The sequence below is a fragment of the Mandrillus leucophaeus genome, unplaced genomic scaffold, assembly GCF_000951045.1.
Source record: "Mandrillus leucophaeus isolate KB7577 unplaced genomic scaffold, Mleu.le_1.0 Scaffold354, whole genome shotgun sequence".
Lineage (NCBI taxonomy): Eukaryota > Metazoa > Chordata > Mammalia > Primates > Cercopithecidae > Mandrillus > Mandrillus leucophaeus.
In genome coordinates this window covers 1,658,331-1,685,245 of record NW_012103743.1, presented here as the reverse complement: position 1 = coordinate 1,685,245, position 26,915 = coordinate 1,658,331, and the positions used below count along the sequence as shown (strand labels likewise).

Here is a 26,915-nt window from a genome sequence, read left to right as displayed (position 1 = left end):
GTCTTGTTTCAGAGGGGCACTGCAGAGAAGAGTTTAGATCTCAGGAGTTTCCAGGGCCTTATGCACAAGCTCATATATAGAGAAGTTCTTGGAGAAGTAGAGCTATAGGACTGGACTGAGGAAGGATGCTAGGAAGGGGGACACCACTTTTCATCAGTGGCCTGAGTTTCAGTTGACTGTATTCAAGGGATTGAGGAGAGAGGGAAGGGTCAGGCCAGAGACTGAGCCTTACAGAGGTGGGTGTAGGGGGTATGGGGGTGTTGTTCACAGAGCATAGATACATAGAGAAAATCAGAAAAAGGGAGCTTGGTGTAGAAAGAAACCTGAAGGAGAGTTCAAGACCAGCCGGGCCAACATGGTGAAACCCCATCCCTACTAAAACTACGGGAGAAAAAAAAAAAAAAAAAAAAAAAAAGCTAGGCATGGTGGCGTTGCCTGTAATCTCAGCTACTCGGGAGGCTGAGGCAGGAGAATTGCTTGAACCCAGGAGGCGGAGGTTGCATTGAGCCAAGATTGCACCACTGTACTCCAGCCTTGGCGACAGAGCAAGACTCCATCTCAAAGAAAAGGAAAGAAAAGAAAAGATAAAAGAAAAGGAAAGGAAAGGAAAGGAAAAGAAAGGAAAGGAAAGAAAAGAAAAGAACACTTGAAGTTCTACTGGCAAGAACCCAATAATGTTACCCTCCAGGTAAAGATTAAGTTAAATTATTAAGAATAACATTTGAAGCTTTAATATTCCCAAACTCCTTTCCAATATTACATCTCTAATACTCTCTATACATATTCTATATTTTAGTCAAACTGGATAATCTGCCGTCCTTAAAGATTAAGCTTCACCATCTACCCTTCTTCATTTGCCCTCTCTATGGAGGGTTTCTGTTTCACCCTGTCTACCAACTCTGCCTCAAAACCCTAATTATTTTTCAAGGCTTATCATCTTCATAACACTGTTCTTGGTTGCTCAACAATCATCTAGAAGCTTGCCTTCCTCTGAATCCTATTGCATTAATATTTTGCTTAGAGCTCATATGGAATTCTTCCTTGCAACAGTTCTTTCTTCACCTGTCTTATACCTGATGCTAATTTGTAAGCCACTTCAGTGCTGGCATCATACATCATTAATGTTTGCAAGCCTGTGTGTTTGGCAATACTTTAAATATCTTGTAGACACTGCTTAAACTGAACTTATTTAAAATAAATTGAGGAAAAAAAAGAAGAAACATTAAAATAATGTTGAAAACTTTAGGCTTTAGGAAACATTCAGTTTGACTCCATCATTGTGTAGACTATAATAATGATAACAGTAATACCTTTATTTGTATAGTACTTTATCAAATAGTTTTACATACATAATCTTATTTTGGTTTTGATTTTCACCAGGTGAGAACACTGGGATGCCAAATGGTCAAGGCAGAGAACCTGCAGAACTACTTTGGATATGAATCGGGTAGTGTTTTCCCATTTTTGCAGTAAAAGTGGAGGTAATCAGGACCCAAAGGCTTGCCCAATGACTATAAAGAAGCAGAGCTCTATTGCCTTTTTATAACTATATAAAAATCTACTTCTTATAATTATATTTAACTATGAAAGAAAATACAATGTGAAATAATAATAGAAATTAGAAATTATTTATACCTTTAATATTCTGTCTAAATATTTTTCAAAAGAAAGTACACACACACACACACACATACGCACACACTTACCTGTAGACTCTATGACTGTTACAGCAATATAAAGGTACTTGTTGTTTAAATCTTCTAAACTGTAGTAAGACAGTTCTTTGACTGCTGTTTCAGAATCAAATGTGACTTGAGCAATTCCATTTATCAACTTTTTAAAAGGAGAAAATGGAGGAGTTATTTCAGAGAAGAACTTACAAGGAAAAATTAATAAAATCTGCTTTTACTAGCCTCTAAATTGAAGGCAGATGTCAGAAGAATGATTTAGCGCCAATAGTAAAGTAGATAACTGAGTCCATAATTAAGCCCAGGATGTTATTTTCTAATTATTTGTATAGAATTATAGAAGTAGAAGAGTCTTGAACATCACATGGTCCAACAGGTCTTTTTGGTAATAGCTGACAAACACTCCTTCTTCCAGTTCCTGCATCATCATTCATCTTTCTAGGCCTCTCAGCGTACTTCTGCCCTTAACTAAGAGTTTGTTGGGTTTTATAATATTTAATTCGTACTTCACTGCTTACAAATTTAAATACTAATTTTAAAACACACAATGAGTAAGGGGATGTGGGGTCTAAGTCATATTCTATTATTTAATTATTAACACAACAGTAAAATAAAGTTTGCTTTATTTTTTCTTACACAATTGAGTGACTTGAGGGCAGACATTTTTGTCTTATTTAGCTTTAAATCCCAATGTCTAGCATAGAAATTTTGCATTTTAAAAATGCATTTAATTTACATCTTAAATTAATAAGATTGTAGAGGATAAATGATTGATGATGCAAACCATATGAATATGCAAAAATGACATGAACTCATATCATCTGTGGTATAATGTAAAGAACTCTGAATAAAGGAAAGGGAACCTGCGCCCTAATCTTAGTTCCAGCAATCACTAGCCCTAAGCTTTGGACAAAGAACTTCATGAATATTTCCTTGCAAGATACTATGCTGTCTCTGGGCATATAAGGGAAATGATTCAGACTCACAAATAGTTTAATATTGAAAATGATAGATAAGTAAACAAGTCATTCCAATAAAGAAGAGTTTCTCAACCCCTCAGCATTATTGACATTTTGAACAGGATAATTCTTTGTTGTAGGGGCCTACTCTGCACATGGTAGGAATTTAGCAGCATCCCTGGCCTCTCCCTAGTAAATACCAGTAGCAACCACAAAAGTCTCTGGACATTGCCAAATGCCCCCTTGGGGATAAAAAATCATCCCTGGTTGAGAACCACTGCAATGAAATGTGAAGAATGCGTTAAGAAAAGAGGCTATACAACAGGGGCAGCTAACCTAGTGTAGAAGAGTCAGGGGAGGCTTCCCAGAGAAAGGCTGTCAATGTTGAAACTTAAAGAATGAGAAGGAATTAGCCAGGAAAAGAAGGGGCAGGAGGGGACAACGGGAAAGAGCATTTTCAAGTAGAATAAATGACATTGTAAAGACCTGGAGGCAAGAGAGACTTTGGTCAGTTAGAGAAATTGGAGTGATTAATACAAAGGGGAGGGAGAGAGGAAAGGGCATGAGATCAGCTGGCAAGGGAGGCTGATGCCAAGAAAAATGAACTTTACCCTAAAGGCAAACGGAAGCCCATGGAGGATTTTAAGTTTCAACCTATCTAAAATGGGGGACTGGACTAGATAGTTTTGAAGTAACTTCCCATCTCTCACCTCTGGATGCATCTGTAGGTGTGAGTGACTGTGTCTTAACATCTTACCATTGTGTTTTGCATTGCTGTTTGCATCATTTCTTTTTGATCATCTTTTAAGTCTTCTCTTATTCCAAATGTGATATAAACATCAGCCTCAGTGACTACTTTATTATAAAAATATCTGTCAGACAATAGCATAAAACTGTTTTACTAACATGGTTACAATAACAGGATTCAGATAAAATGTAACAATTTGAAATTACATAAAACACTTGAGGTACTTTAAAGTGTCTTTCATCCTAACCAAAAGAACAAAGCTGAAGGCATCACGCTACCTGACTTCAAACTATACTACAAGTCTACAGTAACCAAAACAGCATGGTACTGGTACCAAAACAGAAATATAGACCAATGGAACAGAACAGAGGCCTCAGAAATAACACCACACATCTACAACCATCTGATCTTTGACAAACCTGACAAAAACAAGAAATGGGGAAAGGATTCCCTATTTAATAAATGGTGCTGGGAAAACTGGCTAGCCATATGTAGAAAGCTGAAACTGGATCTCTTCCTTACATCTTATACAAAAATTAATTCAAGATGGATTAAAGACTTAAACGTTAGACCTAAAACCAAAAAAACCCTAGAAGAAAACCTAGGCAATACCATTAAGGACACAGGCATGGGCAAGGACTTCATGACTAAAACACCAAAAGCAATGGCAACAAAAGTCAAAATAGACAAATGGGATCTAATTAAACTAAAGGGCTTCTACACAGTAAAAGAAACTACCATCGGAGTGAACAGGCAGCCTACAGAACAGGAGAAAATTTTTGCAATCTACCCATCTGACAAAGGGCTAATATCCAGAACCTACAAAGAACTCAAACAAATTTACAAGAAAAAAACAAACAACCCCATCAAAAAGTGGGCAAAGGGTATGAACAGATACTTCTCAAAAGAAGACATTTATGCAGCCAAAAGACCCCTGAAAAAATGCTCATCATCACTGATCATCAGAGAAATGCAAATCAAAACCACAATGAGATACCATCTCACACCAGTTAGAATGGCAATCATTAAAAAGTCAGGAAACAACAGATGCTGGAGAGGATGTGGAGAAATAAGAATGCTTTTACACTGTTGGTGGGACTGTAAACTAGTTCAACCATTGTGGAAGACAGTGTGGCTATTCCTCAAGGATCTAGAACTAGAAATAGCCATCCCATTACTGGGTATATACCCAAAGGATTATAAATCATGCTACTATAAAGACACATGCACACGTATGTTTACTGCGGCACTATTCACAATAGCAAAGACTTGGAACCAACTCAAATGTCCATCAATGATAGACTGGATTAAGAAAATGTGGCACATATGCACCGTGGAATACTATGCAGCCATAAAAAAGGATGAGTTCATGTCCTTTGCAGGCACATGGGTGCAGCTGGAAACCATCACTCTGAGCAAACTATCACAAGGACAGAAAACCAAACACTGCACGTTCTCACTCACAAGTGGGACTTGAACAATGAAAACACTTGGACACAGGGTGGGAAACATCACACCCCAGGGCCTGTCGTGGGATGGGGGGCAGGGGGAGGGATACCATTAGGAGAAACACCTAATGTAAATGATGAGTTAATGGGTGCAGCAAACCAACATGGCTCATGTATACCTATGTAACAAACCTGCACATTATGTACATGTACCCTAGAACTTAAAGTATAATAAATAAATAAATAAATAGTCTTCATGCACTATTACATTTCATTCTCATAAAGCCATATTAATAACGTTATGTGCTAGATGAAAAAAATTGATCTAGGGGAGATCACAAGACTTAGAATCAGGGCCCTCTCCTAAAGGCCAAATTACTTCCTTGATAATTTTGATACCAGCTACTCTCTATTTTATTTTATGTCTTTAAAAGGTACACGTCCAATCTCACTGTTATATGAGACTGATTCTTCATAAAAAACTCAAACTACATGTTGTCCTTTTTAGTTTAGAATTAAAGTAAGAATAAAGTAAACTTTCTACCCAGCAAATAATACTAAAGCAAGAGCTAACTTTCCTTATTTATGGTTTGAATAAATACTCCCCATTATAGGAGGTCAGTTTCTATAATTTTCTCTCAGGTGAGACTTTTATGCTGGTTTAGACCAAGTAATAAACACTCTATTTTCCAAATACATGCTAATAAGAGAGTTAGCATAGGGTAATGTTTGAGGCATGGACTCTGGAACCAGAAAGGCTGTGCAACTTACTAGCTGTGTGATTTTGAGCAAATTATTGAACATTGATGTACCTCAGTTTTTTCACTTGTAACATGGGAATAGTAATATCAATGCATAGAGTTGTCGTCAATATTAAATGTGCTAATATATGCTGAGTGCTTAGAAGAGTACCCCACACGTATAGTTATATAGATTGGTATAACTACATTATATTGTAATTTTAAAATGACCTAAGTTTTTGTGATAAGTTGCTTGCAAAACTAACCCCCAAATCTCTACCTCCCCATGTATCCGCAACCTTTGTACAGTTCCTTGTATCCACAACGTGTGGGAGGAGTCTATTTCCTCTGGGCTGACCTTGTAACTTGCTTTGGACAAAAGAATGTGTGGAAGTGATGGTGTGCCAGCACCAAGCCTAGGCTCAGGGGGACTTTTATGCTTCATTCCCTCTCTTTGAGCATTGCTGCTGCTACAGGCTAGCCTGCTAGATGATGAGAGGCACACACACTTTTAGCCCCATCCAACTGCCAGACATATGGACAGGACCTTCCTAGACCAGCCAGCCCCCAGCTGACCTACCAACTGGCTGCAGGTACATGGGCAAGCCCAGCTGACACCAGCGTGGCCCAGATCAGCAGAACTTCCCAGCTGACTCATAAATGGTGGTAGTTTTAAGGCACTGGGTTTTGAAGTAGTTATGTAGCATTAGCTGGCTGATTAAGTCATTTAAAAAATGACAGGAAGTGAATCCTTCATAGCTCAGTCCCAATATCCTAAGTCACCCTAGTCACCAAGCTTAGATCTTTAGCACTTTTATTTTCTTTGTTTTTGCTGGTGAATAGCCAACAAAGCTAAACTCGGAATCAGCTAAAATCAGAATAAGCAAATAAACTATCAGCATGATGTCTCCTTTATCAATTAGTCCCCAAATCATGGCAGACTTTGATAATAAATCACAGATCTCACTTTGGGAAACTATCATCAACCAGAGTTGAGTTAATTTGAAAAATAAAAACAAAAACAAACAAACAAACCCCAAATGTTCTTACCTTGCTTTTATAGTAATTTCAAAATTCTTAAAGTTCTTATAACCAATGAAATTACTTTCTGGTTCTACTGAGACAGAAAAATGTGGCAAGACTGAAAATAAAAACAAACAGGTAATATTACCATTTTGATTAGAGCAGACTTTAAAGCCTAGCAAACAGCTAGACTTTCTGGTATAGTTGGACAAGCTGTAACATCAACACAACATCCACCTTATCATCATAATCATCATCGTCATCATCATCATCAACAACAATCTCTGCAGAACCTTCCCATTCCACCAATCAGAGGTCAATCCAGAAGCACCTTGCCTATATTTTGATCACAGCATTTATTATAGGCAATAGGTTATTTCTTCCATTAGAGTATAGGTTCCTTGAAAACCAAAAAACTTTTCAATAGTGACAAAACATAATGAGATTTACATTTCAAGATTATTTTGGCTAATACCAAGTAAGATAGCTTGGAAGCAGAGACATCAGTTAGGAGGCTTTTGCTGTAGTCCAGGAGGGAGGGTGCTGATGAACTGATAAGAGAGGCTACAGATAGTAAGAGGTGGGTGGATTCTCGATATACAGAGAAAATAGCAAAAACACTTAGAAGAAGGGAGATGGGTTAGGATTATATGTTACAGAGAGCTGTAATCTTTAAGGTTGAGTTTCATCATAACGCATTTGTTTTGTCACTGTTTTTCTTGTTAATTGTTAAAATTTGTGTCAGTATTTATTCTTCTCCATGTCATTATGAATCTCTTGGGGGAATAAAAAATGGCTTCAAGCAGGAGAAAGTTAAATTTGATAGCAGAGCACACAGAAATGCTAGTAAACTACTATAAGAAATGAAAGATTAAACTATTTACATTACTTGTTAGTCTATTAATATAGTTTATTTCAAAATAAGAATATCTTAAATATTCAAATTAATATATTAGGAATTTAGGAGCCAGAAAATAGGGTTGGACTAGGGGTAAGGAAACCTAATTGTTTTTGTTTTGTCACTAATTGGTTTCAAGACTCAAGTAAATCATTTATTGGTTTTACTGGGTTCCAGTCACCTCATCTATGACTATTTAAGTTTCTCCTAGTAATAATCACAATTCTAGAAAGGATATTTACTAGTCAAGCTCTTCAGGGGACTAGATCTCTTCCAGCTCTCTGATGGGGAACACAAGTCCACAGAGGTGGTTCTGCTTGATCAGGGTTAAAGACAGGCTGGAACTAGAACCTAGGCATTCAACTACCACTCCTCCCTCCAACCCCTGGCCAGTACTTCTAGCCATACGAGCAGGCTGCCTCATCTTCACCTGGGATTAATTTTGCATTAACTACATTATTAAAAAGAATTATTACAAAACACTAACTTTTTATAGAAAAACTTTTAATTGGCTGGGTGCGGTGGCTCATGCCTGTAATCCCAGCACTTTGGGAGGCCAAGGTGGGTGGATCACGAGGTCAGGAGTTCAAGACCAGCCTGGTCAAGATGGTGAAATCCTGTCTCTACTAAAAATACAAAAATTAGCTGTATATGGTGGTTGGTGCCTGTAATCTCAGCTACTCGGGACGCTGAGGCAGAGAATTGCTTGAACCCAGAAGGCGGAGGTTGCAGTGAGCCAAGATCGTGCCACTGGACTCCAGCCTGGGCGACAGAGTGAGACTCCGTCTCAAAAAAACCAAAAACCAAAAAACAAAAAACACAGAAAGAAAAACTTTTAATTGTCAGAAATTACCATATTCTTTAACTTCAAAAAATGCAGTTCCAGTTGTTGAAAAGTCCTCTTTATATTTAGCCTGGATCGTCCACATACCATATCTGTGGAAGCAAAATATTTAAAATTATAGATGTCATCAAATGTTTTTAATTCACTCAGAGGAGATCTAATAAATTCCTGTTTTAAAGAGAGAAGAATACACAAAGATATATAAAACCTAAGTAATATATTTTATTTGTGACTGATTTTTAAGCAATAAATAATTGAGCATTTTTAGGATAATAGATAATAGATATTGTTTAGTAACTAGTTTTTCATGTATTGGGTTATTTTTCCTGGCATTTTATCTCAATACAGTCATTAGTTTTGATTTGAAGAGCTTATTATTTCTGAGAATTTATTTAATCTTGGAGCCTAATTATGCTAACATAATACTAAAATCCAAAATATAGTACAAAATCCATAATAATGTCTCTAGAAACATATAATACAAGACAAGCTTATACAGATGATAAAATTTATGCCTCACAAAAATGAATTTATGGTTGGAAACAAAGCATGGTTTTTTAAGGATGAAAATGACCTGGCTTTAGTTAATAACCTTTATTAAAAAATATATACGAGGCCAGGCACAGTTGCTCATGCCTGTAATCCCAACACTTTGGGAGGCCAAGGCAGGAGGATCGCTTGAGCCCAGGAGTTCAAGACCAGCCCAGGCAACATGATGAAACCCCATCTCTACAAAAAAATACAAAAATTAGTCTGGTGTGGTGGTGCATGCTTGTAGTCCCAGCTACTTAGGAGGCTGAGGTGGAAGAATTGCTTGAGCCCGGGAGATCAAGGCTATGGTGAGCCAAGATCACACCACTGCACTCCAGCCTGGGTGACAGAGTGAGACTCTGTTTCAAAAAAAAGTATGTGTGTGTGTGTGTGTGTATATGTGTGTGTGTGTGTGTGTATATATATAGAAAGAGAGAGAGAGCCTACCTTGCAAATTGGCTACGCAGTCCACAAATGTTAATAGTATTATAATAATGATTATTACCATCATCATCTTCAATTTTATGAATATTTATCAAGGGCCTATTATGTTGAACTGCTGGTGTGCAATACAGACAAGGCCAGCCTTAAAGAGTTTATAAGCTAGTGGGGAATAAAAATGCCAGCAAACAAGTAAAGAAATGATGATGACATTGAGATAAGTGTCATGAAGAAAATAAACAAGATGCTGAGATAGGGAGTAAAACAAAGCAAGAGGTTACATTAGATCATGCATCCAGGAATAGGCTTTTTATAAAAGCAGCTTCTACTCTGGGTCATAACAGTGAAAGGAAGTCAGGCTTATGAAGAGCCAGGTGAAGCCCATTCCAAGTAGAGGGGATGACATGTGCAAAGGCACGGAGGTAGGAAAGCACTGGACATGCCAGACCTTCATGGCTGGCACATAATTTTCCGTGGGTCAAGTGGCACAAGATGAAGTTGGAGAAATGATAGCAGTAATAATAATAGGTTTAATTCTGCACTACGGAACATGTAGTATTTTCAAGAACGTACACAATTTTAAAATTATCCAAGTTATTTAAACCCCTCAAATTCAATTTAAATTTTTAGAAAAATTTCAGTACAGTGAATTAACTGTGAACTCTCTAGATGGTAGAGGGAAAATGACCATAAAAAGATTTTGCTCTAAAATTATAGTGCAGCCATGTATAGGTGCACTTGTCTTATTCATTCTGCTCTATTATAAATTTCTTCCTTTCCTTTCCTTTCCTTTCTCTTCTTTTCTTTTCTTTTTTCTTTTCTTTTTTTCTTTCTTAGATGGAGTTTTGCTCTTGTTGCCCAAGATGGAGTGCAGTGGTATGATCTCGGCTCACTGCAACCTCCACCTCTGGGGTTCAAGCGATTCTCCTGCCTCAGCCTCCCAAGTAGCTGGGATTACAGGTGCCTGCCACCATGCCCGGCTAATTTTTTGTATTTTTGGTAGAGACAGGGTTTCACCATGTTGGCCAGGCTGGTCTCAAACTCCTGACCTCAGGCCTCCCAAAGTGCTGGGATTACAGGTTTGAGCCACCACACCTGGGCTATTATAAGTTTCTTGAAAGCAGGGACTGTGGATTCTTTATTTTGTATCTCTCCCTCCTATTGTGATTTGCCCATACCAAGAATGTGTTCATCGAATGTGTATTACATTGAATCCTGTTTAAACTTTTTCTTAAATCCTTTCATGTGAGGGCAAATAATAGATATAGCGCTGAGAACTCCTTCCCTCTTGGACTTTGCCTCCTGGTAGTTTATCCAGGCAAAACCTACAGACCACCATATTTTATAGCAACCAGAGCAAGGAACAAGACCACACCAGCCTTTTAAACTGACAATCTATTAGGTACTTTGACGGGCAGGAGTTGATGGTTTTTATGAGAAAAAAAACCTGGGTACTATTTTTTACTCTTCCCAATTTTTATTTCTATATGTAAAAAGAATGAGTGAGAAGTACTGGAAATTTTTTTGCCAGAAACAGAGCTTAAATTCTCGCTAGACTTCAAAAGATTTTGCATGTCCACCTATGTGACACCTTTTGTTAACTAACACTAGGTGGCCCCCTTTAACTGGTTATCTGCTTCTTCACCAAACGTTCCATAAGTGGTTTTAGAGAAAATTTTACTAACAAGTATTTTAACATACCTAGGATTAGACGGAATCTTGAAGTCCGGAAAAGAGATAATTCCAATATGATCAATTTCTTCTACCATGTCAACTTCTGATCCTTCAGGATCCTGTGAATAAAAACAAACACCCTCAAAGGACAGAAACTACATTTTTAAAAATTCAGCTGATTATATGATCTTTGATGTACAAAAATATTTGTAAATCAAATATTTGAAGACAAATACCCAAGTCTTCAAATTAAATATGAAGGATGAAGATCAATTAAATGTTATAGAAGGGAAATATGGTTCATTTCAGCCACTTCCCTTCTTTTTCCAACCTTCCCCATCTCTCCGCACTATCTTGAAGAGATTCAACTCTCTGTCTTACATCTAAAAGACGAAGTGTAACAACACGTAAAAACAACAACAGACAAACAAACACTGATGTTTTTGATAAACTAAATGTGAATTTGGCAGGCTTTTTAAATACCAGAATCTAATTTTTATATATGTTCATTTGAAGCTTTCAAAAACAAATATTCTATAAACTATATTTTTTAGCTAGATGTTTTATAAATGTATAGTATGGGCATTTTTCAGCTTGGTAAAACTCTCAAATGGTTAAACAAACTTGATAGTTCTCACAAAGCTTCCCCATAAGCTTCATTTTGTGTTCAGGTTAGCAAATAATTGAAATGAGGTTTTGACTTTCTTTGGACTACACATGGGGGTCCAATTTAGCCTCAACTCAACACATAAACATAGCAGGCAACATAAGTGAGACCCCTATCTGTACAACAAACTTTTGAGACAGGGATCTTGCTCTGTTGTCGAGGGTGGAGTGCAGTGGTGTGATCATAGCTCACTACAGCTTTGAATTCACAGGCTCAAGCAATCCTCCCACCTCAGCTTCCCAAGTAGCTGGGACCACAGGTACACGCCACCATGCCCAGCTTTTTTTTTTTTCTTTTAATTTTTAGTAGAGATGAGGTCTCTCTATGTTGCCCAGGCTGATCTCGATCTCCTGAGCTCAAGCAATCCTCCCAGTTTAGCCTCCCAAAGTGCTGGGATTACAGGCATGAGTCACTGTGATCAGCCTACAAAAAAACGTTTAAAGAGTTAGCAGGGTGTGGTGATGGGTGCCTGTAGTCCTAGCTACTCAGGAAGCTGAGGTGGGAGGATGGCTTGAGCCCAGGAGTTTGAGGCTACAGTGAGCTATGATCATACCACTGCACTCCAGCCTCGGTGACAGGGCAAGACCCTGTCAAAACAAAACAAAACAAAAACAAAAACAAAAAAACCCAAAGCAAAAAATTTTAGCACCATTTACCATGACTGAAATTCACAGTTGGATTTTAGAAGTTTTATTTCTTAATTAATTGTAAAACTTACAGAAGCCTATTTTGAACAAGAATTATACTTGTAGCTGAGAATTTTTATGACTCTTCTTCATCACACTATCCATTGTGCACAATTCTAAGACCATCTTTCTCGGGTACTATTTTCAGGATACTTCCTCTATACTAATTCCTTAAGGCTCTGGGATCAGATTCCTCAATCTTTTCTTCCTGGGGCAGCTCTCACAAGGGATGACTGACATTCATTTTTCTGCAGGTTATGTCATGATTCTGCATCACTTAAGTTCAACTATGAAGATGTTGGATAAAGAGCATATGTCCACACCCCTACCATTCCCTGATAGAAAAAGGGCATTTGAGCTGACATTGCTCTCCTTAGTTCACTTTCAGACATTCTATCAATCAGTTTATTTGCTAGCTTCATTTTTAAAAATTCTTCTTGCCCCCATAGCTTAACTCACACTGTTTCTTACATGGATGGTCTTCACTATTTTTAAATAATTTATGTCAATTCCTTTCATTAACACCCAACTCAGGATTCCCTTTATCTATTCCATTCCAGAGAAGGATGTGTATCACCCCGACTCTCACCTCTCATTGGTCTTCCCTCTGAGCTCATGGTATTTGTCCTACTGTATAATTTATTTGGTTTATATTTTAGTAAGGTTTCGTTCTCCAGTATCTACTCTTTTGCACCTGCATTCTGATAAGTTTTTGGGTTTCTTTGAGTAGCAGAAAAGTGCTGCAGCCTATATTGAAGGACCATTAGTAGTATACCTCAGTTATAACTGAGCAGTTATAACTAGTTGTACTATTTCATTTCCTCACAAAAGTGTTTGAGGTATGCGACATAAATTAGATGAGATCGTGGCAGTTCAATGCACAGCATCTGTTACATATGTCATGTCTGATAAATGGTGAATTACTGCCAATCTTTAACTCATGGTCTAGCAAGACTTTTTGTGTTAGTATATTAGTTATTAAACTCTAAGTTCCTTAAGAGTAAGTACCTTTAAATATAATTCTTTTGCACATAATAAATACATAATAGATATATCCATTATGTATATCTTATAGTTAAATGGGTATTCAGTCAATTCTTAGTGATTGGTGGGTGGTTTTATGGGTTTTTTTGTTTTTTGTTTTTTGAGACGGAGTTTCACACTGTCATCAGCCTGGAATGCAGTGGCACAATCTCGGTTTACTGCAAGCTATGCCTCCTGGGTTCAAGGAATTCCCCCGCCTCAGCCTCCTGAGTAGCTGGGACTACAGGCGCACACCACCAAACCCAGCTAATTTTTTGTATTTGAGTAGAGATGAGGTTTCACTATGTTGGCCAGGTTAGTCTTGGTCTCCTGACCTTGTGATCTGCCCGCCTCGGCCTCCCAAAGTGTTGGGATTACAGGCGTGAGCCACCAAGCCTGGCCAGTGGGTGTACTTTAAAAAAGAAAACAGCAAGATTGTACTTAAATGGTTTAGCTCAAAATCCTTCAAGTTGTTGAAATTTAGTTTGTATGAGCCTTTCACATACGTGTATTAGAGGTATAGATCTATGATACTATACTCATTGCAGATGTTCAATAACCAGTTATGGAACACTGAATGATTTAGTGTAGTGTGAGGATAGGGTTATGAAATGAGATTCTTGTACTGAAAAAATGAATTAAAGTATTACTTAAGTAAATAAAATACTTACTATGAAAGTTAAGACAGTTTCTCTTTTGGCTGGCTTCAAGTCATCATTCAACGAATAAACTCTAACCTTTACTGTAAGAATAATTGATATCATCAAAAACTCTGCTAAACACAAGGATATTTTGATTTTTTTAAAACAACCATCCTTAAAAGAGAAGAATCTTACTTTAAAAAACTCAATACACAAAAGTCCATATTTGAAAAAAAGAAAAATTAGTGAAAAAAAGAAAAATTAGTTTGCAGACATATACATTACTAAAGATTCTTTTATTTAAGAGAATCCTCTGGAATTCCTTTAAAGAACTATTTCTATTAGTGGATTTAAAGTACAGTTCACTTTCTTAAAATACATTTACCTACAATGTTTTGAGAACACACCCACAGTATGAAATTAATTACATCTGTAATTAGGCCATTATTTATCAAGAATTTCATAGTAGCAAAATAGTGACGTCCACCATATGGTTATAGGGCAGCGTAACATATTGTCTCATAATAGAGTTGAAGATCTTAATGGAAAATTGGGAGCTTGATTCAGACACACACTCTTCCACTTATGAAAACCAACAAGGCTTCCAATTAGCTCTTATTGCAAAAGGCAGCTTTGGATTGTATGGTTTTCTTGTATTTATTGAGCCAGATCCTACACTTGTTCTCTCATTGTTAAAAGAGCAATGGCGGGGGCTCAATAACTGTTACTTTTCTTCCATTTCTTTCTGTCAGTTAATAGATCCCTACTTTTTAAACAAAAGCATCTGTTTCACTTTTAACTCACAGCTGTTTGAGACATAGTGATCTAATTCCTTCCAAAGATACTGTAATTTCTCTAGGGTGTTGCTGATGCTCAAATCATTTCATGGCCAAACTTTACCCACAAAATAAAATGGAACTGGCACCATAAACCCAGTATCTTTTAAAAGATCAGTATTATGCAAAGCTCTGTATGAGAAACCATATTAACACTGGTTTTATTAAGTTCACAAGATAAAAACAATGTGCTCAGTAAATGCCCCACCTCTCTGCTCTCTCCTTCCCCTCACACCTGTCTCCCACCACAAATCCTATCTCCTGCTTTTTGGACACACCCAGTCTAGGCCTAAGTATCACTGGGAAGCTGCCCAAGTCAGAAAGTCACAAAAGTTAAGAGCAGAGGCCCTAGAATTAAAAACTTTGGTCTCACTCCTGCCTCTGCCACTTTCTAGTATGACCCTGAGCGGGATACTTAATCCCTCTAAACCTTAGTTATCTCACTTGTAAAACAGGAATATTAGTGTGTGTTCATAGTGTCCTTGTGAGAATTAAATAATGCAAAGCTTTTGCATAGCCTGACACATACTAAGTAATCAATAAATGTTTATTATTTTATTACTATTTCTGTTACTACTATTTGGCTAGTTTTTAACCCAGTTTGTGTTTAGATCAGAAAATTAATCTTGTCTTCACAGTGATGATACATTGGAGGTAAGAGCTATACAATTTTTTGTATAAAAGATATGGCTTATTGGCCGGGTACAGTGACTCACGCCTGGAATCCCAGCACTTTGGGAGGCCGAGGTGAGTGGATCACTTGAGGCCAGGAGTTGAAGACCAGCCTGGCCAACATGGTGAAACTCCAGCTCTACTAAATATACAAAATAGCCAGGCATGGTGGCAAGCGCCTGTAAACCCAGTTACTTGGTTTGCTGAGGCTGGAGAATCGCTTGAACCCGGGAGGCGGAGATTGCAATGAGATAAGATTGCACCACTGCCCTCCAGCATGGGTGACAGAGCAAGACACTGACTAAATAAATAAATATATAAAAATAAAAATAAAAGATATGGTTTATTAATTTTAAAAAAAGTTTGGATGCTTTTTTTTTTTTTTTGAGAGGGAGTCTCACTCTGTCGCCCAGGCTGGAGTGCAGTGGCACAATCTCGGTTCACTGCAAACTCCGCCTCCTGGGTTCACACCATTCTCCTGCCTCAGCCTCCTGAGTAGCTGGGACTACAGGTGCCCGCCTGGCTAATTTTTGGTATTTTTAGTAGAGATGGGATTTCACCGTGTTAGCCAGGATGGTCTTGATCTCCTGACCTCGTGATCCACCTGCCTCAGCCTCCCAAACTGCTGGGATTACAGGCGTGAGCCACCACGCTCGGCCTTGAATGCCTTTGAATGTGCCAGTCGTTGTGCTAGGTACTGAGACACAGTAGTGAGACAAATCAGACATGGACATCTTTTAATGGAGTGGAGGAAAGAGGCAAACACAATTATATGTAAAATTCTAGGGTGTGAAGTGCCACAAAGGATACTTGCTCGGCCTTATGAGCATGTAGAAGAGGGAGATTTGAAGAGGTCAGAGAAATCAGGGGAAGCTGCCTTTAGAAGGGTCTGTGATGATATGTGAGGGTGAAGGAGGAGTTAACAAGGCAAAGGAGGGGCAAGAATGTACCATGCAGAGGCAACGGCATGTTACACAGGCCTTAATATGGATGGGGAAACAATGTGAGAAAGCATCTGAAAGGAGGTCAGTTTGGCTTGTGTCTATAGAGGGTGGGGCTGTAGTAGGTGATAAAGCTGGGGAAGAAGGCAGGACACACGCTTTATGAAATTGAAGGATTTTGGGCAATATTCTAAAGTCATTTATCCAGTAAAGCCTTGAAGATTTAAGCCTTTATCCTAAAGATGCTTACACTAAAAATCCCTCAAGAATCTTCAGATTAAATGTGTTGATCACGACATTACAGCTATAAATAACAAGACAACTAAAAAAATACTTTTAAGTAATTCTTTTTGTTTTCTGTAAATATGGCTTTGTGCTATTCCATAGATAATGGAAAACACTTTCCTGGTTCTTACTGTGTGCTTGGCTCTATCTTAAGTGCTTTACACATATGAATTCAGTTAATTTTCACAACTCTATGAGGTAAGTTGTATTATTATCTCTGTTTTACAAGTGAGGAAAGTCGGGAGTCTGAGAGGCTGAGTGATTCACACAGGGTCATACAGCTCACAGCAGCTCAAGCTGTGATTTGAACCCAGACAATCTGGTTCCAGAGTCTGCTTTTAACCAATTTACTTCACTACCTCTCAGAAATGGGCCAATATTTATAGGAAACTTCTCTCATTTTCCTCTAGGATTAGAATGAATGAGGATATTACATATTCTTCTTTTTTTTTTCTTTTTCTTTTTTTTTTTTTTTAGACAAGCTTGCTCTGTTGCCCAGGTTGGAGTGCAGTGGTGCGATCTCACTGCAACCTCTGCTTCTCACGTTTGAGTGATTCTTGTGCCTCAGTCTCCCAAGTAGCTGGAATTACAGGCGTGCACCACCACACCTAGCTAATTTTTGTAGTTTTAGTAGAGATGGGGTTTCACCATGCTGGCCAGGCTGGTCTCGAACTCCTGACCTCAAGTGATTCACCCGCCTTGGCCTCCCACAGTACTGGGATTACAGGCATGAGCCACCGCACCTGGCCAGATATTACATCATCTTACAGTAAAGCCCTGATAGAGAAATAATACATGAAGCCTTTTTTTTTCTTTCTGAGATGAAGTCTCACGCTTTTGCCCAGGCTAGAGTGCAGTGGCTTGATCTCAGCTCACTGCAACCTCTGCCACCCGGGTTCAAGCGATTCTCCTGCCTCAGCCTCCAGAGTAGCTGGGATTACAGGTGCCTGCCACAGCGCCTGGCTAATTTTTGTAGTTTTAGTAGAGGCAGGGTTTCACCATCTTGGCCAGGCTGTTCTTGAACTCCTGACCTTGTGATCCACCCATCTCAGTCTCCCAAAGTGCTGAGATTACAGGCATGAGACGTAAAGCCATTCTTAAGAAAAGCCTTGATAATCGAGGAAGGTCCCAGGCTCTGGATATTACAATGCTTATTGGACAAAGACTGATGACCCTAAGTTGTGGGATGTATCAACAGAATCCAAGCAATAAAGTATCCTTCAATGTAGGAGGAGGACAAGGGAGATGATATGCTTGTTTCCAGGTATAATTATGTTTAAAAGGACCCAACCTTTGTGGGCAGAGACTATTTCCTTGTTTACCAAGTTGTCTCTTGGAGTAAAGAGATGCTACTATTCTGGCAATTATATTCTGGCCAAGCAGACAGCAATATCTCCACCTACTCTAGGCCTGTCCTTTCTGAGCTGATCATAACAAATGATCCTGCTGAAATGGTAATGGTGCAGCCCAGTTCCACCCCACTATTCTCATCAACAACGTCAACCAACATGTAGCAAATATCTACTGTGTACAGTTTTTCAACGAAGTCAGCTGGTGCCCACTTCCTTTCTCTGTCTTGCTCCAAGAATATCATTAATGAAATTCCGTAGCCTCTCCCTCCCACATATACATCTCTCATATTCTATTTCTGATGCACTTAAAAGTCAGTGATGGTGAGAGGGAGAAACGGGAGAATGGAAGGCTTTGCAAACACATCAATATATTGGGCAGCATTCACACTTTTCTGTGTTTTACTTTTGGTTCATTGGGAATAGGTCCAGTCATTCCTATTCACATGATTTTGATTGCCCATTCTGCCCTTTTGCCTCTAACAGAAGAACCATGAATATTAAACAATGTTCTAACAGAAACTTTCTTAGGTAGGTCCCCTTTGAAAATTAATATCCATATATTTCTGTGATCTAGTTTATTCTCTGCTGAAACATCTGATCCCCTAGGGTTAGATTAATTTTTCCAGTTTGGGGATTAGTTCCAGACTCAGTGGCATTTTTCATGAACATGGTTCTATAATAAATTATTTTCCCATTGCCAAATTATATTTGCAATTAAGTCTTATATTTGTTTAATGAATAAGACCTAACGTAACATTTTACGATTTTGAAAAAGCATTTTCTACTTGGAAATAACTGATGGGGAAGGTAATGTAATTGTTGGTTTTGCAATTTATTTAGCACTTTCTCCATAAATTTAAAATTAAAATACTATTAAATATTTGAAAGTATAGATGTCATTGGGAATTGAGAGTCTTTTGAGCAAATTAGAAAGAAACCAATCTTCACTCAATTTCAGGTATTAAAAAGCTCTACAATATAGTATCAATAGTGTCAGATACCCTACTTAGAGAAAGAAATATCTTATACTCTACCTGATTGGTCTGGAGTATAAACAGGTTTGTCTGTATGAATGAAGAGAAATCCATTGTCATAGGTTATTGGAATTTTTTTTGATTTTGAAAAATGCTTTGATACAACTTCCAAATACACATAAGAAACTTGGTTTTGTTCTCCAGGTAATTGTTTTGGTTGTATCTGGAAAAGAAATTGTTGATAGAAAACAGTATAATAATTCTAAAATTATTAAACACATTAATTTTCTAAATACAACTGTGATCTCATTAGAACAATGAGTATGTACATGTAACCATTTAAAAAGTGATATGGGAGCAAGAAGAGTAAATAAATTTTGCCCAAAGTCCTTTAGTGTTTAATTACATAATAAAAATTTAGCTTTAAGAAATTGAAAGTCTCTTTGGTTCCATGTTTCCTAAATTTTATGTACATTTAGTGAAGCTACTACCATAAACACCTTTAAGAAACCTTCACTCAATTAGTTTGCTGGGTTACCCCGTGCTCCCCATTCCCTTTGTGAAACCTCCTGACTGATTCTCTGGATTTTTTTTTTTTTTTTGAGATGGAGCCTCATTTACTCTGTTGCCCAGGCTGGAGAGCAGCGGTGCCATCTCGGCTCATGACAACCTTTGCCTCTCGGGTTCAGTGATTCTCCTGCCTCAGACTCCCAAGTAGCTGAGATTACGGGTGTGCACCACCATGCCTAGCTAACTTTTTTTTTTTTTTTGTATTTTTAATGAGACAGGGTTTCACCATGTTGGCCAGGCTGGTCTTGAACTCCTGGCCTCAAGTGATCCGCCTGCCTCAGCTTCCCAAAGTGCTGGGATTACAGGCATCAGTCACTGTGCCCACATGCCCAGCCTCTCTGGACCCTTAGTATTACCCCACGTATTTCTGCTCCTATGAGTTGAGATGCTCATTTTCTAATTTATGTTTGTAATTATTCCCTTTACATTCAATGATATGTAAATTTAATACATGAAAAGTGATAAAAAACAAAAGTGTATCTATGAAAATTTAGGCTTTGGAAACATGGGATGAAAGTTAATTACAAAAACCAACTGCTGTAGAATTAGCTATGTGAAATTATTGTAAAAGTTTGGAAAACAAGAAAAATATATAAATATTCTGCACCCAGATTGCTTTGTAAGTGCCTTTAAGTTCTTTCTCCCCTTTTAAGAAACAGAAACTATAGAACAGGCTGGGCACAGTGACCTACGCCTGTAATCCCAGCACTTTGGGAGGCCGAGGCGGGCGGATCATCTGAAGTCAGGAGTTCGAGACCAGCCTGGCCAACATGGTGAAACCCCTTCTCTACTAAAAATGTAAAAGTTAGCCAGGTGTGGTGGTGCACACCTGTAATCCCAGCTACTTGGGAGGCTGAGGTGGGAGAATCGCTTGAACCTGGTGAAGGCTGCAGTGAGCTGAGATCGCACCATTGTCCTCCAGCCTGGGTGACAGAGCAAGACCCTGTCTCAAAAAAAAAAAAAAAAAGAAAAAAGAAAGAAAGAAAAAAAAACCTATAGAACAAAGATGATCCATTAAAGTTGTAACACATAACAAATGAGATTTGACAGTGCAATCCATAGACCCACACTTAAAGGACCTTGGTACAACATTAAACAATTGGCAAATAAAGATACATGATATTACTCTGATAAAATTAAATGGTTAAAATATGTACCAACTATGATTCCTCCACCTTAATCTAGTTTTTCAGTTAACCATATAGGTCAGCACTGTTTAAAGGACTTTTTGTGATGACAGAAATATTCTGCATCTATGCTGTTCACTATGGCAGACACTAGCTACCTGCGGCTATTTGAACACTTGAAATGTTGCTAGTGCAACTGAGATACTGCATTTTTAATTTCAGTTAAATTTGATTGATTTAAATTTAAAACTAACAGCCACAAATACATTGTATCAGATAAAAGAGTGTCTTTTGAAAGTAACACTTTTTTTTTTTTTTTTTTTGAGATGGAGTCTCACTCTGTCGCCTAGGCTGGAGTGCAGTGGCACGATCTTGGCTCACTGCAACCTCCGCCTCCTGGATTCAAGCGATTCTCTTGCCTCAGCCTCCCGAGTAGCTGGGATTACAGGCATGTGCCATAAAAGTAACACTTTTAATAAATGAATTTTAATTGTTAACGAACCTAATAAGTGGAAGAATTTGTTAAGAGATATGAGCATTTACTGCTAAGAACATTAATTAAAGAATTCATATATTTGATTAGAAATTATTTAGATTAGTGTTTCTCAGACATGAGTAATATGTATTAAAGGACAAAAGTCATGGAGAACCCTCAGCATTGACTTTTTATTATTTATAACATAACCAAAATAATTTTTATTACAAAGATACTTAAATATGTACAAACTTAAAACTGGGTATAATCTAATGCTTATGATTTTTGTATAATTAAAAACTCAAAACAAATTTATAAAATAAATTCAAAATGTTATAAAATCAATATGATTCTAATCTTAAGCTCTTTATTAAATTTCCATTTTTAATTTCTTTATAAAGAACTCACTTTAGAGAAACTCTGGTCTAAATGAACTGCAGAGCCCATTTTACGTCTGATATTCTTTAATTTTCTTTATTAAGTATCAGAATCTTTAGTAAGAAATAAGTTGCAAATATGTCTCTAAGCAATCTATACTACAATATCTCAATAGGAGAAAGAGTTATTTGATCAAGGTTGTTCTTTCTATTTACTGCAGGTTGTCAATCAGAGCTATTCACTTTAGTAATAAAAAATTTTTAGTTTTTGAAGCTATAATTTTAGAATATTAGAGTTCAATTGAATGTTCAATAATATCCATGGATTTTTGTGGGCAACATACTACAGATCAAATCATATTCATAATTCTCAATTTCTTTCTAATAATAATTTTCACAGCAAATAAGTATTTTCAATTATTTCCAAATATTTTCACATTGGTACAATTTTATTTTCCAATAAGAATGTGAAAATTGACATGCATTGCTCAAAAAGTGGACATAACTCTTCTGTTTAGAATTTTCTGTTTCTGTTAGAATTTTCACTTATATTATCATTAGTGACTGACATCATCTAATAATCCCACAGTGGATGTAAATGATTAAATCTATATGTTATCAATATTCAAACTTTGTACACATTCTTATTGAGAATATTCTGTATATATAAAGAAAATAAAGGATAAATACATACTGTTAAGACTGCTGAGTTTTGGAATTTATTCTCTGAGGATAAATGAACATGGCCTGAGGAGTAACTAAATTTTTTATCAGGATAACTTTTAATAGAGATTGTTGCATCAAATGCTTCAGTGTATCCATAAACTTGAATCACAATGTTTTCAGATGCTCCAACACGGAATATTTTTGGTGCTGAAATGACATATCTATTGAAAAAGGAAAAAATAAGGCTCAGTGTCTTTATAGGACAAACTTTCTTACACTTTTGATTTTTTTCTCTCATTTGAGAGATTCCTTTTAAAATACATATATTTCCTCACTTAAAAATGATATTAGTAAGTCAAAATGTACTTGTGATCCACCATAACTTTGGCATAATTTCTAAGTAGTTTGGAATTAAGACCTGAGAAATGAAGCTGGAGGTTTAGTTTACATTTCGAAAGGTAAGGTGATAATAGCACCTTCTCTTAGCTACTGCAGCCAAGGAAGACTTTTAATCGTGTTGACCAGAACATGTAAATGGAGTCAATATTTTTTGCTCAATGAAGAAAAAAGCAGCGATTGAATTCCAGCTGTGGCATCTGCCGGCTGAGTGACCGTGGTAAGGTCATTAACTCTTTCTGAGGCTAAAATAACTTACTGTGGAAATAATCACCTTCTTTACCAGGCTCTCGTAAAGTATTAAGTAAGAACATGTATATGAAAGGGCCTAGCACTCTTAGTACTCAATATGTTAAGATTTATTAATCTCACTAAATTAGTTAAAAGGGAGTGATCTTAGAAATACTATGTTATACTAGTAAACAGATAACGAAAAGTATAGAGTACAAGTGAGCTGGGAAGTGCATTTGGAAATGGAAATAGTGATGATAGTCCTTTAAGAGCAAATTACCATCTTCAAACAATAATGGTAATTAAGTATTTGCCATATATCAGAGGCTGTATCAGCACTTTACATACAGCTCTTGTTAAGTTTTAGAATAAGCCAATGACGCTGGTACTATCATTATTCCTATTTTGCAAGTGGTAAGAGGCTAACTTGGCTAAGGTTACACGGTTTGTAAGTAAATGGGGGAGGACTTTATATCAGTTCTCTCTCAGTTGTTATGTGTACATTTGAGGTCAAGATTATATGTTATTCACAACCATAGACTGTTCTCTTATTTTTACTTTTCATGTGATTTATACAATAATGGAAGTGAATCTATACATGTTTTGAAATACAAATTTTAAAATACGTGATTTTAAAAAATTATTTTATTTAAAACTTACCAATATAAACTGGATTACTAACTGTATATCACAAAAGTATCTAATTTGAATAGCGAGGACTACATATGCTATTACATAGGAAAAAAAAGTGTTTAAACCCAGAAGGGCATAGTGATCAACTAATTCAAGTGGCCCAAGTTTGGAGTATATGCACCACCCCACCTGGCAGAATTATTCCAGGCTTCTGCCAACATTATGACATTTTGAGTCTGGTAAAAGTAGGAAGTTTTTAGTAACAATGGAATTAATTTATCAGCAATTAAATCCTTCAAAGCATCTGGCAGTTCTCCTACATGACAACTAATTTGGATCCACTTATAGGCAAATTACAAAAGAGAGGAAAGAATTTCCAGATTTCCAACCATCATCTGAATTCCCCTTCCCCACATGCCTAGTAGGAGATAGCAGAAAATGAGAGGAGTTCAGCTTTTATGATAATAAGATGCATTTACTGAAATTTTACCCTGTGATAAGGCACTATTCTGAATACTTAATATATATAAACTCATTGTGTTGTTACAACCACTGTGAGGAACTATTACTCCAGTTTTAAGGTGAAGAAACTGCTAATTAATTTTCCCAAGGCCACATATATATGATTTATGAATTCTATAAATCACAAATTATAGAATTAAGAATAGAACTTGAGCAGCCCGTTTCCAGAATTAACATTTTCAACTGTTGTACTAAATAGAATTTATCAAGTTTTGTAATTAGAAAAATTTAGGAGTCTAAAGCTACTTTAATTTCAGTATTTACAGAAGCTTTATGTTTTTCAGTTTAGTATTGCTTTAATTTTGAATTGTCTATGTTAGGGGTCCTCAACCCCTGGGCCACGGACCAATGCCAGTCCATGGTTTGTTAGGAACCAGGCCACACAGCAGGAGGTGAGCAGTGGGGCAAAGGAGCATTACCACCTTGGCTCTGCCTCCTGTCAGATCAGTGGTGGCATTAGATTCTCATAGGAGCATGAACCCTACTGTGAACTGCACATGCGAGAGATCTAGATTGCAAGCTCCTTATGAGAATATAATGCCTGATGATCTGAGGTGGAACAGTTTCATCCTGAAACCATCCCCAACCCAATCCCGGTCCATGGAAACATTGTCTTCCACAAAACCTGTCCCTGGTGCCAAAATGGTTGGGGACTGCTGGTCTATGTGATGCTAGCAGTCAAGCATAAAATACGTAGTGTTTAGAGGCCCCTAAAAGATGATTCTGGAACCACCCTTCATAAAGATTTTGGTTCTTATTGACTTATCAGTAGCATAATCTATCCATATAAAGAATTTCATAGTTTTCTGTGTCTTTCAATTCCTGCAGAGGATCAGGTTACTGAGCTGGCAGAGAGGCAAGAATGTTATTTTGGCCTCTACCTGGAATGCTCTTTCCTCAAATATTTGCATGGTTTGCTTCCTCACTTCCTTCAGGCTCTGTTTGAGCGCAGCCTCCTTAAGAGAACCTTTCCTGGCCACATTTTAAAATAGTGCCCCATAATTTTTGTTTTAAATTCTCATACTCTCCTTTATTTTTTTCTTCATAATACTATCTACCTGACCTTACACATTCTTTCATTGGCACATTCATTCATTACTTGCTTCTCCCACTAGAATACAAGCTCTAGGAATTGTCTTACCGTTTGCTGTATCTGCAGTGCCTATCATATGGTTAGGTGTTCAATAAATATTTGTTGAATCAATCAACCAATTAATTAAAGTGATAGATTGCCATGTTGTAAATGGTATACTCTGACTTTTTCAGAGAAAGTGAGGAAATAATTTTTATTAAGGGCTAGTAGAAAGAATTCAGAATAAGTCTGGACAAGAATCATGGAAGCCAGGTCCCAGCCCTAGTTCTGCCACTAATTTGAAGTCACTTAATTTCAGTCTCTCTAAGTCTTAGCTGCTAGTTGTCTTTCAAAAAGAAATAATAAAGGCAGGATGCTAAGGTAGTGGAGTGTTTGCGGCCATGTGATAAGATTACAGATCAGAAATAGGACAGTTCTAAAAAAGAATGACATCCTAAGTATGTGTTTATATATAATATATTTACATGCATACATCTATGACAAAATGAAAAAAACTGAAGAGATAAACAGGAGATCTTAATAAAAATCCTGTTTCTCTCTCTCTAGAACTGTGACTTTTGGCCAGTCACTTCCCATATCTGGACTTATCCTCGTATATAAAATGAAAAGGTTTGATTAATCTACAGTTACTTTTCAGTATTAAAACATTTCTAGAAATAAGATCATTATTTTTAAAACATTACTTAAAATGCATATTATCTCAATAATGACACTAAAAATTGTGAAAAATCAGCTCATAAATGTATTATAGAAGTCATTACAACAGATTTTCAGATCACAGTATTAGACTGACTCCCAAATAACCCTGGTTTAATTGTATATAGTCTATGAAAAACACAAAACTAAACACCAAGTTAAAATAAGCAAAAAATGTCAAGAAAGTTTATTATCTGGAGTTTGTTTTGTGATTTTTTGAAGAGGAATTTGAATAATTACATAAATTTCAATAAATAACAATTTCATGAAAGCTGTTACGTTGTTGGCTACTCATTAAATCAAAATGCTTCCATGACTTTCTCATTCAGAGATGATACTATTCACTTGGTGTTCTCAGAAGTAGCAAATTATTTTCAAATTAACACAATCTGTTAAATTTAACTCTTCATTCATCATAACTAAGATGCATTGAAAAATGAAGATAGCTTGTTTTACTTACGTTTGCTCCTGTCCCCAAGTTTTTCCCAGGAAGATTAAAAAACAAAGTATTCCCAAAAGGCCCATGGTTGGAGGTAGCAGGAAATCATGGATATAACCCTTTTGAGGATATTCTCCTTTTAAATAAACTGAACTTGAACAATTCAGATAATCTGGTTAATTATTAATGTCAGAAAGGTGAACCTCTAAGCAGGAAAACTAGAATTGGAACTAAAACACCCTTTCATGCCCAGGAATACACATAGGGAGTATTTTATAGGAGCTTACACCCAGGGAATTTATTTTTATTAATACAAATAAAGGGACTCTAAAATGGGAATTTGGCACTATGAAGAGTGGCTCAAAGCTAAAAACCAGTAAGCCTATTGCTTTGGCCTTTCTTCTCTTGCCCAGGGCATTTGCTTTGATGTTGCATCATCTGCAAGCACACATCTGGCAGGTCCACTCTAATACTGATGGAGACACACTTGGACTCAGTTTCAAATGGAAATGATTTTAGAAAAGGCCTGGTTTAGACAGGGCTCACAAGATGACTTTTTTTGGAGACCTGAATGGCAGTGTCCTTGGTGCTGCACATGGTCTGAGCATAACTTAGCTCT

General features: G+C 37.0%; 1 protein-coding gene across 1 annotated transcript in view; it reads right to left on the bottom strand.

Annotated features, from left to right (window-relative positions):
- Nucleotides 1-26,406, bottom strand: part of C5 (complement component 5) — a 98,980-nt gene extending 72,574 nt beyond the window's left edge. The window contains exons 1-9 of the mRNA XM_011989505.1: nt 26,318-26,406; nt 22,315-22,507; nt 19,132-19,294; nt 14,042-14,112; nt 11,022-11,113; nt 8,358-8,440; nt 6,634-6,724; nt 3,405-3,519; nt 1,707-1,833 (exon numbers count right to left, since the gene is read on the bottom strand). Coding sequence (XP_011844895.1) covers nt 1,707-1,833; nt 3,405-3,519; nt 6,634-6,724; nt 8,358-8,440; nt 11,022-11,113; nt 14,042-14,112; nt 19,132-19,294; nt 22,315-22,507; nt 26,318-26,382 — 1,000 coding nt within the window. The 5' untranslated portion in view covers nt 26,383-26,406. The remainder of the gene's footprint in view (nt 1-1,706; nt 1,834-3,404; nt 3,520-6,633; nt 6,725-8,357; nt 8,441-11,021; nt 11,114-14,041; nt 14,113-19,131; nt 19,295-22,314; nt 22,508-26,317) is intronic.
- Nucleotides 26,407-26,915: the final 509 nt, after the last annotated feature.